This window comes from Protomyctophum parallelum (assembly GCF_964188405.1).
Source record: "Protomyctophum parallelum genome assembly, chromosome: 22".
NCBI classification, from domain to species: domain Eukaryota; kingdom Metazoa; phylum Chordata; class Actinopteri; order Myctophiformes; family Myctophidae; genus Protomyctophum; species Protomyctophum parallelum.
This window is the reverse complement of record NC_139714.1, coordinates 29,451,687-29,466,721: the sequence shown is the minus strand read 5'-3', so window position 1 is coordinate 29,466,721 and position 15,035 is coordinate 29,451,687. Positions and strand designations below refer to the sequence as shown.

Genomic DNA, 15,035 nt, shown 5'->3' with positions numbered 1-15,035 from the left:
TTTGGTATGTACAGTATGTACAGAAATATCATATATATGATATAATACATAGATATTAGTCTTGTGTGTATATCATTGTGATTTCCTGTCATATGTGACAGTGATGGGGGTTCAGTGCGCAGGTCAGGCAGAGATGACTGACAGCTGTGTCTGCTACTCAGATCAAAGAGCCTGCAGATAATTAATGCTACTTTAGCACTGCCCCTAATGTCTTTACCATCAGTTGGAGGTCAGACGTGACTCTTTTACAGCCGTCTCATAAAACCCCGACCCGGGCGACCCCACCCTGTCCCCTGTGGTCATCACCTTGGACTATACGGTGCATTGTAGTGAACTATACAAGATTTCCACACATCTGTGACCCACTGGACTGTCTGATTAGTCTGATGTCACCGACACAACTGTACTTTAGTACATATTTGAGGTATTTGTACTTTACTTGAGTATTTCCAATTTCCATTACTTTTACTTCTACTCATTTTGGCCATTTGAAAATAGCCGAGCCACAAGCTCACAATGAGAAATCCTCCATTTGGTTTTATTTGTACACTCAGAGTTAAAGTATAAGACCACTTGGTTTGTGTGTACCTTGCCATGATGTAACATCTCATTCATCTCATTCTGGCCAATCACAATTTGCGTCCTCACTTTCCCATCTTCATTTTAGTCTTCAATGTTTGTGTTTACATAATTGCTCCAGGGATTAGAAATCGAAAATTGAAAATATGCTCCTGGAGGCAACGGGAGGCAATGGCGATGCGTGATTGGATTGTATTGGCAAGCTTTCCCGAGATTCCTTGCGAAGCATAGCGGAAGCATTACGGAAAGGGACTTCCCTCTTTCCCAGCAGCACTTCCGAGTTTCCGCTTGACTTCGTCCTCCCGTTGGAGACAGGTCGCTCCAATGAACTGCAGCGGCCAATGTGGCATTATATATTTTATCTATGATAAAAATGGAAGGAAAACAGGAAGTTAACATGTATACAAAAAAAGACAAGACAAAAAACCACATGACAAAAGAAAACATTTTGGAGTTATGAGGTTTCCTCCCGACAGCAGTGATATATTGTCAGTGCCACATCAACATAAAAGAGCACTACATGAGTTTTGAGTGCAGTTCGTCCATTACGTGCCATCTCCCTCTATTTGTACCTACTGTATTTATTATTTTTGAGGGTTTTTCCATCACTCCAAAATAGTTTCCTGGGCTGAATGTCACTGTGCCCCTAGCCTTCAATGGAGCTTAAATAAGGCTTAAGTAGGGGACACAGTGTTGGGAGAAGATAACTATCAAGCCCTACAAGGGGGAGGCTGTGCAGGTCGATATACGGCTATGCCGGCAGTTTCACGAGTTGCCCCAGACTGAAGTAAACATATTAACCACTTAAACCCTCGATTTGACTAATACTTAGTTGACCGGATCGGCTCTGTACCTGCACCGCTGTTTTCTTCCCTCTACAGTCTCCACCAAATCTAGTAGGCAGATATACTGTAGGCTGTTTCGGGGATGCTAGGGTTTGAGGGGGTTATTGGGTTAAGCTTCGACAGGCGGCTTTTTCCTAATTCAGCTCGTAAAAGACACAACAGACAATAGCATATCTGCCCATCAGTACAGTCCCTCTGCTATCAGATTGAATTTGTCTCAATGATATCGCGCAGAGAGGATAAATGGGAGCGTTCAGGAATGGAAGCCACGGAGTTCCTGGAACACGGCGATGTTTGATTAGATCACGTCTTATGACATTAGCCTTTTTATTGGCCGAGAATACAGCACGTTAGAGCTGTGGCCTGTAGTGCCACCGAGGAGCCCCTCTTTGCTCTGTGTGTGTGCATGTTAATGTTTGTAGAACAAAATTGTCCCCATAGTAGAATTTGAGAAGTAGACATTGTGAGGACCATTTTCCTGGTTGTTTCATGGTTAAAATGGAAGTTTAGAGATAGAGTTGCAATCTGATGGTTAAAGTGGAAGTTTAGAGATAGAGTTTTCAATTAGAAAAAGATTTGGGTTAGGGTTAGGCATTTAGAAGTTATGTTTAGAGATTCGAGATAGAGTAGTAAAGCGTCTTTGGGTACTCAGTAAAGCACTATATAAGTTTGAGATATTATTATTATTATTGTTATAGTGGTCATGCGACTCATGCCTGATTAATACCTAGTTGCGCACTTGTGTCGACCATGCACCGAAGAATTGATGATCTACGTCGCAGCGTGGGCGGCGCATTGTGAGCTTGTAGATCTACTATGTTTCGGCTTCAAATGCCCTCAATTATTATTTAATTGGCATTCATGAAACTGACGTCACAAAATGTTCATGTCCTCATAAATTCAAATGTGTGTGTGCGTGCATGTGTGCATGTGTGCGTGTGTGTGTGTGTGTGTGTGTGTGTGGTGGGGGTACATGCTTCTGCTTTGGATCACAGCTGACAGGGTGGGGTCAGAGGACGGGGCTCAGCTATTAGTCATCTTGTCTTCTCTCCTCTTTTCTCAGCTGTGCTAAAAGCTCTGCTGTATAAATTGGCACAAATTCATAAAATATGAACTCTCTCTCAATCTCTCTGTCTCTCTCTCGCTCTCACACGAGTGCGCACGCACACGCGTGCACACGCACACGCACACACAAGCAGGTGTGGTCAGCCATCTCTCTGTGTCGCCTGTCAGAGGTTTTGTTGGGAGCACTTCCTCTTATTCTCTGCATTCTCCGCACAAACAGCCCAAACCGCAGCCAGCAACACCAGCGTACTTCCTGCAATGATGCACACTCCATTCAACATGGCCCGCTCTCACCCTGCCTGCCTGCGTCTCTCTCTCTCTGTCTGCCTGTCTGTCTGTCTGAAATGCACTACCAAAAGCAAGGTCTTCACACATCCACATAGTGGTAAAGAGATTGCAATAAGAGGTGTTATCACCTGCTCCACTACTTTTGTGGTCTACCTTATTAAGTGCCCATGTGGACTAGCATACATAGGTAAGACCATTAGAGCCCTCCGAACTCGCATAAGCCAACATACAGTAGAAGTAACATTAGGTGTGGCGATGAGAAAAACCCATGTAGCAATCCATTAAAAAAAGTGTGGACATAACAATTCTTCTTTACGGTATTGAGAAGGTCGAGAGACCCCCCCCCCCCCCGTGGTGGGGAATGGGGATCATAACAGATCTTTACTCCAACGTGAAGCCTATTATTTTGACACACTATGGCACCTCATGGCCTTGATGTTAAACCGTTTCTGTGATTTCTCTGCTTTCTTTTGTTTTTATTTTTTAATCTTTATATTGTGTATACAGCTTTAATCTTTATGCCTTTTTGTCCTTATGCCATGTCCTTTGTTCTGTACTGCAATTGCTGTACCTTACCTGTATTATTATTTTGATGGTTATCATTTGAAGGCTTAGTTGTTTCTTTGCTATTCTGATATTTATTGGTTCACAGTTAATTATTTATTTTTCTGCACCATTGTTTCACCCCACCCTAGACTCTATTTTCATATTTATTGGTTCTACAAATGGCCCTTAGTGCCTTAATATTTTACTAACGTTGTATGTTAGCTTACAGTACATGTCAGTGGATGTCATTTGACTACTCTGATTACCTTCATTGCAAAGACAGCTTGTCGACCTGTATATAAAACACGCCTACTTTGTTGTATACTCATTCCTGATGAAGACCCGGAGTGGTCGAAACGTTGATTCCTGACCATTTCCTAATAAACGTAGGGAGCTTAAAGAACGGTGTGCGGACTTCCTACCTTCTGTCTGTCTGAAATGCACGCCATTTAGCTCGCCACCATATTAGGTGGTGAAATGTCACATATTTGTACAAGGTGCGCACACTGTTAATTCCGACCCAAATCCCTGATGTCCCTATTTCCTGCCTGTCTGTCTGTCTGTGTGTTTTTCTTTAGCGTTGTTGAGTTCACATTTTTGGGTTGTGGCTGCCTTTTATTTTTTTGCCTTTTTGTGGGTATGCTTGCTTTCGTGCGTGCGTGCGTGCGTGCGTGCGTGTGTGCGTGCGTGCGTGCGTGCGCATGCAATCTTATGAATTAAATCGTGTTCTCTTCATCTTTTTCCGGAAGATTAAAAGGCAAATATTTTCTGTGTGTGTCTTTCAGGATTCAGCGTGTGGTCCATCCTGGTGTGTCTCAGCACTTCAGAGAAGAGTTGTCTCAGAAGAGTCTTCCTCCCACGACTGGCTCCACAACAGAGGGTGAGACTGTCTTCTTCTCCAGCGTTACCTTTCTAGCCCATACTGGAATGACAGGGATTTGTATACTGAATGTTCTGTTCTGTTCTGTTCTGTTCTGTTCTTCGTGAATTATTTTCGGTGCCAGACAAACGGGAGAGAAGCCAGACAAATGGGAGAGAATTTAAGTGTGGTTGCCAAAACAAAAAAGTCTGTCCCTGCTTGGTTCTGATTTCCCTTCCCCTGAAGTTGTGGGGCACCAATCAGGGCCCAGTATGCAAATATGGGAGGCTTTTTATTTGAATCCGCCCCTTGGAAATGCAGGTCCGACACAGAGATACCTATGCAGTCTGGCCATGCCAGGCTAGGCCTTAGAACACTCCATGTTCAATACAATTTGCCAATGCTCCTAAATATAAAATGTGAATTATAATATGCATGTCAACTTCAGATGTTTACGACATTCAATGTTGTGAATTTTCTCTGTGCTGTCTGAATGGCAGCTTCTGGTGGACAGTCCCCATTCACTGCATTCACAATGAGACACAGGTGTTTTCCATCATCACCACTTAACACATTGGCCAATCACAGTTTGGGTGTGCCCTATATAAGCAGCAACTCAATCCACAGCCCTCACTCACTTTCCAGCCTTCACTCATGCCACATGCAGTGCTCACTGAGTCAACCCAGGCAGCTATGCGTACTTGAACTATGTAAGACTTTGTTCTGTCTTGATTGTATTGCGCTTGATTCTATATGCTTGCCATGCTAGTGTCTAAATGCCCAGAGTTGTATATTTGACTTGCTTTGCAATGTAGCCTATCATCATTCATGGTCTATTTATTGTCTAAAATAAATGTTAGATGTTAATGATATTCCATTTCTTTGCTTTGTCAGAAACTATTGCTTAATGGAGAATAAAATGGTCAACCATTGAGTCTTTTGCATGACCCGACCGGGGAACGAACCCTGATCTCCCAAACTCGGCTAGGGCGGCCACTCTGAATGCAAGGCAACTGAGCTGGTCACTTGGCTCATTCATTAGTCTTCCCTGCCGTCCTATCCTAGGGTTAGGAAAGACAGGACAGGCAGAGGCGTATTTACCATAGAGGCAAGGCAGGCGGCTGCCTCCCTAACTCCATTTGAAAAACACAATGAGGAAAAAGAGAGGAAAAACACCAATAGGAATTTGTTTCAGGGCCACGAGGTGACCGTGTGGCGGTCTGAGTGGACCATCGTCTGGTAGGAACAATCTCTTTGAAAACCTGTTTAGTGTTTCTGATTGTTCAACCACAAAATGCACTTGAAAAGTGGGAGGCAAATACAGTTGGTACAGCCCGACAACGCTTTGTTCCCACTCAATTTAAGCAAAGTGTCATTACCTCCAATGCAATGTTGAAACGAGTCACTAATTTGTGCAGGACGTCCTGTTCGCCTTATCTGTAATGCTGCATACCCCTTTTTGGGGGTATTGATTATACTTGCATATTCACGTTTTGAAGTGTTTTTTTTTGTCCCCCCCCACCTGCTGTATTCAGTACAGGGTGTAAATATAAAGCGACTAATGCAAAAAAGAATGAAGATGCATATCATGTGACCAGGAATGCTGTTTTACATGGTGTTGTAGTCTAATATGGCTTCCCACGTGCCTTGGGTGAAGCTGGAAGTGACTGTGAAATAAGAGCCATTAAGAGAATTCTTTTCACAAGCTCGGCCTCAGTCTCAGAGAGAGAGAGAGAGAGAGAGAGGGAGAGGGGGGGTTTGACCCCCAAAAAAGAACTCCGACAAGGCTCCTAGATGTTAAAGTCTTCCCGACTGTATGCTAACCACTGACCCTTCACCTGTCCTGTGACACCAGGGCCGGGGCCCACTGGTGGGCTGTGAGGATATTGCTAGTGGTTCCCCAAATCATTAGTTAACCACAGAAACCCTCAATACTTTAGAAAATGTGTACTTTGTCTGCTCTTTTTTTTTACCCTACTATACCAAACCTCTTTGCCGAAAATAGACAATCTGCAAGTTTGCGAAAGTATGAAATAGGATTTAAATGTACAAAACATTTTGCTGGAGACCCCCCCGCAACCCACACAAGGACCCCTATGGGTCCCCTAACACCATTTTGAGAACCTCTAAAAATTAAATGCATAGAGCTTATTAATTTTAATTAAAATGTTAATATTGTTCAAAACCTGTGGTTTTCAGTATTTCAAAAAGGATCAATGTAAAAGAAAATTATCTGCAATGACCATAATAAAAACTGAACTAAAAGGCAATGGTTGCAGTGACATTGCTTTGGTCATACATTTGTATTGACCTATCGCTGGCCTACCTCTGCTTAGGTCAACATGATCCCTGGGATACTTGAGGCTTTCTCTGAGACCAGTGGGGGACGCTGTCGATTCCACACCCGCACACACCTGACAGGTGAGTCCAATCAGTCCATGGCTATCACAGAGAGATGAACGAGGCCAGTTGTTTTGCCTTATGCGGACTATGTGCATCACACAAGATTGGATGTGATGTAGGTTGACAGTGGTTTGTCAGCGGAGATCAATGCACTGTCACTGCCTGTAGGTCTGCTGCACAGAGAGGACGCACTGCACACCACATATTAACGCCTGTTACACAACAAGCGACAAAAATGCACGCACGCACACATTCAGCACCCTCTGGAAAAGGTTAAGCAAGGGGGAAATATTTGGCGTTTGCTTTTTACAACAGTTGGCTCACTTGGTAAGGCTTGCTCAACAATTTACCCCCGAAGTAAGGTCACATGAACAACAAATGGCCCAGAAGTAATGTCACGTGGTCTTAGCCTCCTGATTCTGTTAGAAGGATAACGATCTCACACATCATTAGCAATCCCTGGCAATGGCTGAGTGGGTACGACTTCCACCTCCCAGGCCATCTGGTTCAGCACTGTGAAAGTTGATCAATCACTGGGTGGGTACAAAATGCGTACACACAGGTGGATCTTATTGTTGTAGACACTACATTAAGATGAGGGTTGAATGAATGAAGCCCTGACAGGATCAGACAAAATGGATAACTTTAACAGATGAACATTTTGTCCCTTCATATGAATATCCATACAAAAAGCAGACAAGGAAGTTTCCAGTCAGCCAGAGTAAAACTCAAAGAGCGCAGACGGAGTTGAGGCATTGGAACCAATCGTAGGAGGAGGTGTCTAGTGCTCTCCCAACATCTGCTCACATGTGACGGGCCTCCTCTTGTCCCGGTGCGCACAGCATGAAGACGGCTAACCAGCCAAGACAAAAACTCTGTAATTACACATAACGATTTCAGAGAGGCACACAATCGACGCAGCACTCTTCAGGTCCACCGGGCGAGCTGCATGACGAGTCGGAACCGAGAAAGTCTTTGAGGCAGATAATAGTTATTTTGTCTTTGCCATTGGCCCCACTTATCTTCATTATCCCAGAGGAAGTCCAACAAGGCTTTACAACGGCCTATTCTGTTTGGTGGCCCTTCATTTACCCCTGCTCTGTTGTCCATTCATTGCCACCCCCTCACACACCATCCCTACAACAATATCCTCTTTTCTTTTGGCTGCGCTCCCGCGCAAATGTTGACAGAACTGGCAAAGTCTAAAGCATGCGCTGCGGGCCACAGTTGAAAAATCAGTCGTGTGCTTTCTTTTCCGACACTGTACTGTCCCGGTCCTCGCCTCCGCAAGCCCTCCTCCACTGCCTGATTCTGAAGCCCCCTTTCAATTCAATTGTCACAATTAGGAATAAGACACATGAAGGCGAATGTCCTCGGCTGAAAACAAAACGCGTGAGTCAGACATAATGACAAGCAGCCGTCACCGCTGCATGCTGGGGCTGTTTGTTTTTCCACTGAGGCTGCCCCCCCCCTCCCCAAACCCCTGGCTCAGGGAGAGGGAATATTTGTTTGGTTTTTCCTGGTTCAGCCACATCTCGGAAGGCCAAGAGTTCAAGTAGTCATTTTCAGAAATGTTATTTTCCTGTTGCTGCTGATGAAGCCCGGTTTATACATAGTTGCGCGGTGGGTGTCGCACCACGGGAGAATGGTGCATCTACTACAGGCTCTCAGCCTGTATGATCCGCTGTTTTCGGTGCGTGACGCCCGCAACCAGCCAGTATAACCCGGGCTTAAAAATGTGGAAAATGTGCACAACTTTCAGCATGTGGCCAGTGCTTTGTCTTGTGTAGTTTCTGCCCACACTGATGTGCGTCCGAAAGCAACACTATCGGGGAGTGGGAGAGGCTCTGGGGTCATGTCCAAGTTCGACAGAGGTTCAGGGAGGTGCAGCCAAGCCCATATATCATGGAGTCACATATCAGGGAATTTCATTAACGTGTGTCTGTCGGGGGAGGTCGACTCGCTGACAAAGCCTGTAGATTTGCCACTCAGAGAAGGCATGTGCACCACCGATCAACAACTACAATATACACTCACACGCACGCAACCATTGCGTACGTTTATGCACACACACACACACACACACACACACACACACACACACACACACACACACACACACACACACACACACACACACACACACACACACACACACACTTCTGTTCAGCTCCTTGAAAAGCATGAAGATTGTTATATAGGACAGTCAAATACAGTATAAAACACAATCACAGCCCAGCACAATCCATGGAACACATGGGAATAACAGCACTCCGAAAGACTTTAAAACACAAAGCAAGTCTTGACCTCAATTACACACATACTATTTTTATTCTTGGACATATCAACTTTCAACCACTTGCCTAACACTGTCTAATGATTGGTGCTGATTTGGCAAACCTCGCCCATCTGTTACCCCTTGTTGATTAAAACTAATATAAGAACTATGTGCAGCGATTGTTTACCGAGGTCATTTTGTCATTGTATCACCCTCAGAATCTCCATTACCCATGAGGCCCTCAGCCTGCACACCAACCAATGGGAAGCTTGCAGTATCTCCCGATGACACTGGTCATGGCAGGTCAGTTGTACAAAACAACACACAATGTATGTTTTAACCACTTACGGCATATTTCATACTTTGAATCTTTTCGGAATTGGGTGATCAAAATGAACTGCTTCCATGCCTTAACATGTCAATTTAAGTTCTGCTTCAATGTCTAATGTAGCCATCTCAAATAGCACTTCCACAGCAAGAATTACACAAGTATACAAGATGCCAGTTGGAGAGTACCTGTAGGCTATTAGCAATTACCTCTAACTGAGAAAAAAAAGTTAATAAAAAAAAGGGTTTTGAGACATTGTCACATGAAGAAAATTATAAGGGAACAGCTTCAGTGAGTCTCCACAGACTCAAGTGTGTGTGTGTGTGTGTGTGTGTGTGTGTGTGTGTGTGTGTGTGTGTGTGTGTGTGGTGCTGACAGGCAGACGGGCAGCCCCTCCACACAACCAGGCCTTGTTGCCGTGATGAGCGTGTACGTCCTTATCACCACAGCGACTCCGTTGACAGCCTTCCTTCATCAGTGCAGCGTGGTGAGGAGCGGAGAGGAGCCGCACGGACACACAACCCAGGTACGGACCACACCGTGGTCTTGTGTTGATGAGATGTATATTGTGGTGTGTGTAAGTAGGTGTGTATATGTGCATATGTATGTATGAATGCTGCTGAAAAGGCCATTTCAGATTACATCCCTGTTTTACGGCTGTCAAGAAAACACTGACAGATAGGAGCATAATAAGACATAGAAAGGTGTCTACCTTTCTATGTCTATGAGCGGCCCAGAGCCTCCTTCGACTCTGCAGGGCCGTGGGTATCTCGAGAGGACGCAAGCTGTTGTCTTGAACGTCCCCACAGAAGGGGACGTTCGGTAGGCCAATAGGAGGTAATGCAAACGTTTGTTTTCTCATGCCAATTAAAGCTCCTTTGGATTGAATTGAAGTCGGAGAATATAATGCTGTGATTGGCCAGTAGTCACTTGAGTGGCAGTGACGCAGCGTAGCTTCCGCACTTCCGCCTTACAGTGCGATACATCATGTCACTACAGTGGCCAATGAGGCATCTACTGTAGGTTGAAGGCTTGCTTTTTTTTAGGGAGGGGCGGGGGGGCGGAGAGAGATAGGAATAGCATAACCACTATTAATCGCTTGCTCAACACTTTTTTACTGTGTATTGCACTTCTCTGCCTTTTCCTGACATGGCCCACTTCTCCACGTGATGTTGATTACATTTGCTGCAGCTGTGGAGAGCAGTGGATGGCTGCCGTTGGAGTATGTTTCATTCCAAACGTACTGAAAGTACATTAACTGTCTTCATCTAGGAGACTTGATGCAGACACGACCAGGGTTGGAAAGTAACTAAAGTAATATTAGATCTTTCCAATAACTAGTAATATAACTAATTACTTATTTATTTTTTGTCAAATAGGTTTTTACTGAGAACAGATTATACATTGTTGTAGACTGACCTCATGCTTCCTTCTATGCATGAGAAGTCCAAGCTGCTTCTTTTCATCTGACAGGGGAGAGTTTCCCCGGCCGGACGTAGCGTGTGGAAGGAACACATTATTCCGACCAGTTCATTTCCCTTCCGTCAGGTGCCCTGGCTAGCCAGGGGGAGGTAGTTTAGAGACCAGGATTACTGCATGTTTTTTGTGAGGGTACCTACCCTTAGCCTGGCTAATAAGCCAGACTAATATCACACTGTCGTGTGATATTAGCCAACGGCTGATTCACGTCTGGCTTTTTAGCCAGGCTAACCTACCCCAGGATGACAACATGCAAACTCTACACAGAAAGGGCCTTTCGCCAACCCTGCCTCGGGTATGGGCACTGATGACCTGAATATATATACCAAACGCCCACAGCATCCCCAGCGGGAATCGAACCCAGGACCTTCTAGCTGTGAGGCGACAGCCCTACCGACTGTGCCACCGTGCCCCAAATAAGCATTGTGGTTCAAAAATAAACAAACTGCCCCGACGATATTGTCGGGGAGGTGTCTCTGTATCGTTTATGACAGTCAGTCACACATATTTGATACAGTCTGTTTCTAGAGAAAATGTAACTAATTCAGCAGCAGTAACATTAGCGTTTTCTCACAGTCAGGTGATTCTTCATATCCATATGAGTGAATGGATGGGGATTACAATGCAAATAAAAAGTACATGAACCCATGGACTTAGCGCCCTCTACCGATACTGATGTCAGACTTCGATGCGTTGTAGCTCTGGGATGAGGTCACACACAGTGAGTGTTACAGAACCGGCGCATGGTTTCCACTAGGAACATTGCTTACCCGTTTCTGCACATCGTATCCACAAAGTAAAGGTCCGATAATGAATTCAAATTTTACTTTATTAGCAGACAAGTTACGGGTTGAAACGAGCGTTTACAAGGGAAGTTGTGCACATTAGCGCCTAGGAGTCACTAGTGTGTGTGTGTGTGTGTGTGTGTGTGTGTGTGTGTGTGTGTGTGTGTGTGTGTGTGTGTGTGTGTGTGTGTGTGTGTGTGTGTGTGTGTGTGTGTGTGTGTGTGTGTGTGTGTGTGTGTGTGTGTGTGTGTGTGTGTGTGTGTGTGTGTGTGTGTAGCTGATCCACAAACTATGAATATCACATTTATAAACTTGCAGTTATGAAAAGAAAAATACAATTAATAATAATTGTATTCATAATAATAATTATGTTGATGATGATGATGATGATTTTTTTGTTACAATATTTTTATTGCGGTATCTGGTCAGAAATATTGCGATATTTTTTGAATAACATTTCATTTAGTCTTCTGAAAAGTTTTATTTTTAGTTTAGTTTTAGTTGACTAAAGTCGAGTAAATTTACTGTTGGTTTTGTCAAAAAAGATGCATTTTGACAGGCCTTTATGATGTCAAAATAGCCGATCTCCAAGCCTGAGTGCAACCAAACATAAAATGACTTGTCTTTTAGTTCTACTGGATCTCTTCTACACTAGTCCCTCCCTAATATTTTTGTCTAGTTTTTATTTGACAAAATTGTCAATATGCTTAGTTAGTTTTAGTTCATCATAGCTTATTTTACATTTAGTTTAGTTATTTGTTGCCAGTGAAAAAAGGTAGTCGATGAAACTAACACTGTTTTGCACCAGCCCTAGTGACAACCATCCAAATACTGTTTGTCAAACAGTGAAATACTAGTGTGCCTCCTGGTGGCTCAAACAGTTAGTGCACGGCCAACTGGTCATCTCACTCAGTGCGGTTATAATGACAGTGTCTGTGTGTGTGTGTGTGTGTGTGTGTGTGTGTGTGTGTGTGTGTGTGTGTGTGTGTGTGTGTGTGTGTGTGTGTGTGTGTGTGTGTGTGTGTGTGTGTGTGTGTGTGTGTGTGTGTGTGTGTGTGTGTGTGTGTGTGTGTGTGTGTGTGTGTGTGTGTGTGTGTGTGTGTGTGTGTTGGACAAAGTACTCCTGTTACTTGATTCAAAGTAATATAATAAATATTTACTCAACTGACAGTTGCTCTGTCAATTTTGTACTCAAGTTAAAGTACTGGAATAGTAGTGAATTCAAATCACATTTACATTACAGTTATATTGATGCACTGCTGTATTGACACTTCACCAAAAAAAGATAAAAATTTCGTAAAATTCGCATAAATGTTCAAAAAAAATATGAATTATAGTTAAAATAGCAGTATCTACAGATCTACAAGCTTGTAGATTTATTTTCACTATATCACTATATTTGAAATAAGGCTTAAGTGGTTAATCCATAATGTACTTTGTCCCTTCCTAGAAATGTGGTGGAGCCAAAAGTACAATATTAGTCTTTTGAATTGAGTGAAAGTCATACTGTATGTATCCAAAATACACAAGTACAGATACTTTTTCATGTCCACTTTTTTTTTTAAAGTACTTCATTATTAAATGCCTGTTTACAATGCTCCTAAGGCAACCTTAATACCTACATTTTATTGTATGTTCCAACCTTCAATGCCAAAACACAAACACTTAAATCGTTAATTGCAATTATTTGCACAGAATTAATCTGCAACCAAAATGTAAGGAATGTAACTTTTTCTTTTATCTCTGGGACCCCAGTCTACACTGTGTTCATTTAACTCTGAGAGTGTACAAATGGAACAAAATTGACCCGTAAGGAACAGGTCCATTCTGTGCCATTTGAACACTCTCAAAAGAGTTGAATTGGTCTGAAGTCTAATGCATACCAAACTGGGGGTCCTTGAACTAAAGGAGTTTGACAACCGGTGGTCTGTGACATCATGCGTGCTATTCCGCGAGCAAAGCGAACGGGTTGAAGTCGCCTCCCTGCACGTTGCGATGACTGCGCGGTTGTGCGTTGCAGTCCAACGCCAACGAGGAGGACAGCTGCTGGGTCACGCCCAGGAGACCTCCCACCTCGACGTTGAGGATCACCCAGATCATATCTCCGAAAAGCAGGCCGGAGGGCGTACACATCCTCCACCGGCCCTGGTAAATCCCTGGAGCTCGGGGGCTATGCATCGCAACGCTCACGTCGCAGATTCCACACGGCTCCAGGGGATCCACCATGACCGCGTTGACGTTGCCGAACCGGTCCCCGCCGATGTACTTCAGACAGATGCCACGAGGCCACGATTCGCCGCCCGCGTTCTGGACCCTCCAGGTCTTGGTGAACTGCGTGTCGGGCGGGACAGACTCGCCCTCCCCGATGGTCACGTCCTCCACGAAGGACATGGACGGCAGGCGCTCGTTGACGGGACTCTCAAAGTCGTAATACGCGCCCACCGCGTCCTGCAAGTTCCAGTTGGTCATGTCCAGGAAGAACGTGCATCCTGCGGGGTCCAGCTGGGAGCCCAGAAGTCTCTGCAGCTCCGAGATCATTACGTCCCTGTCCGTCGTTCCCATGCAGCGGAACCTCTGCAGCAGATCTGCATCCATCATGTCCACCACCTTCTCCCTGTCTAGCCTCGCCATGCCTAAGTCCTGTATGGTGTCCATCTTGCGGTCCATATCTAGGGAGCTTCTCTCCTCTTTTTGTACTTTATATAATAAGGAATTACGTGCATAGAAAGTGTCTCCTCTCAGTGAGTGTTTCTGTCACGCGGTCCACACTGTTATTGGGGCAGTAACTAGTTAATATATTACAGTAATAGTATTTCATATACATAGATCCTCGCTAGTAATAGTATTTCACATAAATAGATGCTTACTGTTTATCTCTTTAGGACAAATTGAGCGTCTAATGGCGTCTACAACACCTTATAGGCCGACCACAGGTCAGCTCTGACGTCACTGCAACACAAAGTGTTGCCTAACAATCCTACAATGTAAAATACTGATTGTTCATTTCATGTGTACACATGGAACCAAATGTGTACAATTGGAACCAAACTAATTGCGAACGCAATGAGCACTAACTATGAGACCCTGCAGATCATGTCTGTGTGTGTGTCTGTCCCGCTGTGACAACACCCGCCCGCCACCAGAGGGCGCAGCTGTAGCACACACACACACACACACACACACACACACACACACACACAGGGCGCAGCTGTAGCACACACACACACACACACACCCTCACACACACACACACACACACACACACACACACGAGCTGCGTTCGCTTCCCGCGTTTGCGCGTCTTACTTGTATATATGAATATCACAGCATATCAATGTTGTGATGTCTTCTCCTGGTTGTACAGTAGCTTTCCTGACTGTTCTAGCTGTTCTATTATTTTCCTTTTACCCACTTAGTTATATAGCATTAATGGTGATTATTATTTATTAAAGTGCCCTTTGATTCTACCCACCTTGCTCTGAATTTGACTTGTTACCATCAGGCAGGGGCTTAGAGTGAAATTAGATTATTTGTGCCAACTGCTGTGGACATTTTAAATAAGAACATGTTTAAATAGTTC

At 44.3% G+C, this 15,035-nt stretch overlaps 2 protein-coding genes across 2 annotated transcripts in view; one reads left to right on the top strand and one right to left on the bottom strand.

Moving 5' to 3' along the window:
* Window positions 1-15,035, top strand: part of cped1 (cadherin-like and PC-esterase domain containing 1) — a 107,172-nt gene that overhangs the window by 20,609 nt on the left and 71,528 nt on the right. The window contains exons 3-6 of the mRNA XM_083757797.1: window positions 4,109-4,203; window positions 6,519-6,603; window positions 9,082-9,166; window positions 9,570-9,717. Coding sequence (XP_083613923.1) covers window positions 4,109-4,203; window positions 6,519-6,603; window positions 9,082-9,166; window positions 9,570-9,717 — 413 coding nt within the window. The remainder of the gene's footprint in view (window positions 1-4,108; window positions 4,204-6,518; window positions 6,604-9,081; window positions 9,167-9,569; window positions 9,718-15,035) is intronic.
* Window positions 13,400-14,122, bottom strand: LOC310853568 (protein ILRUN-like; the record flags this gene model as incomplete). Its single annotated transcript, XM_083757948.1, has 1 exon — window positions 13,400-14,122. The coding sequence occupies one exon, from the start codon at window positions 14,120-14,122 to the stop codon at window positions 13,400-13,402; it is 723 nt and encodes a 240-aa protein (XP_083614074.1).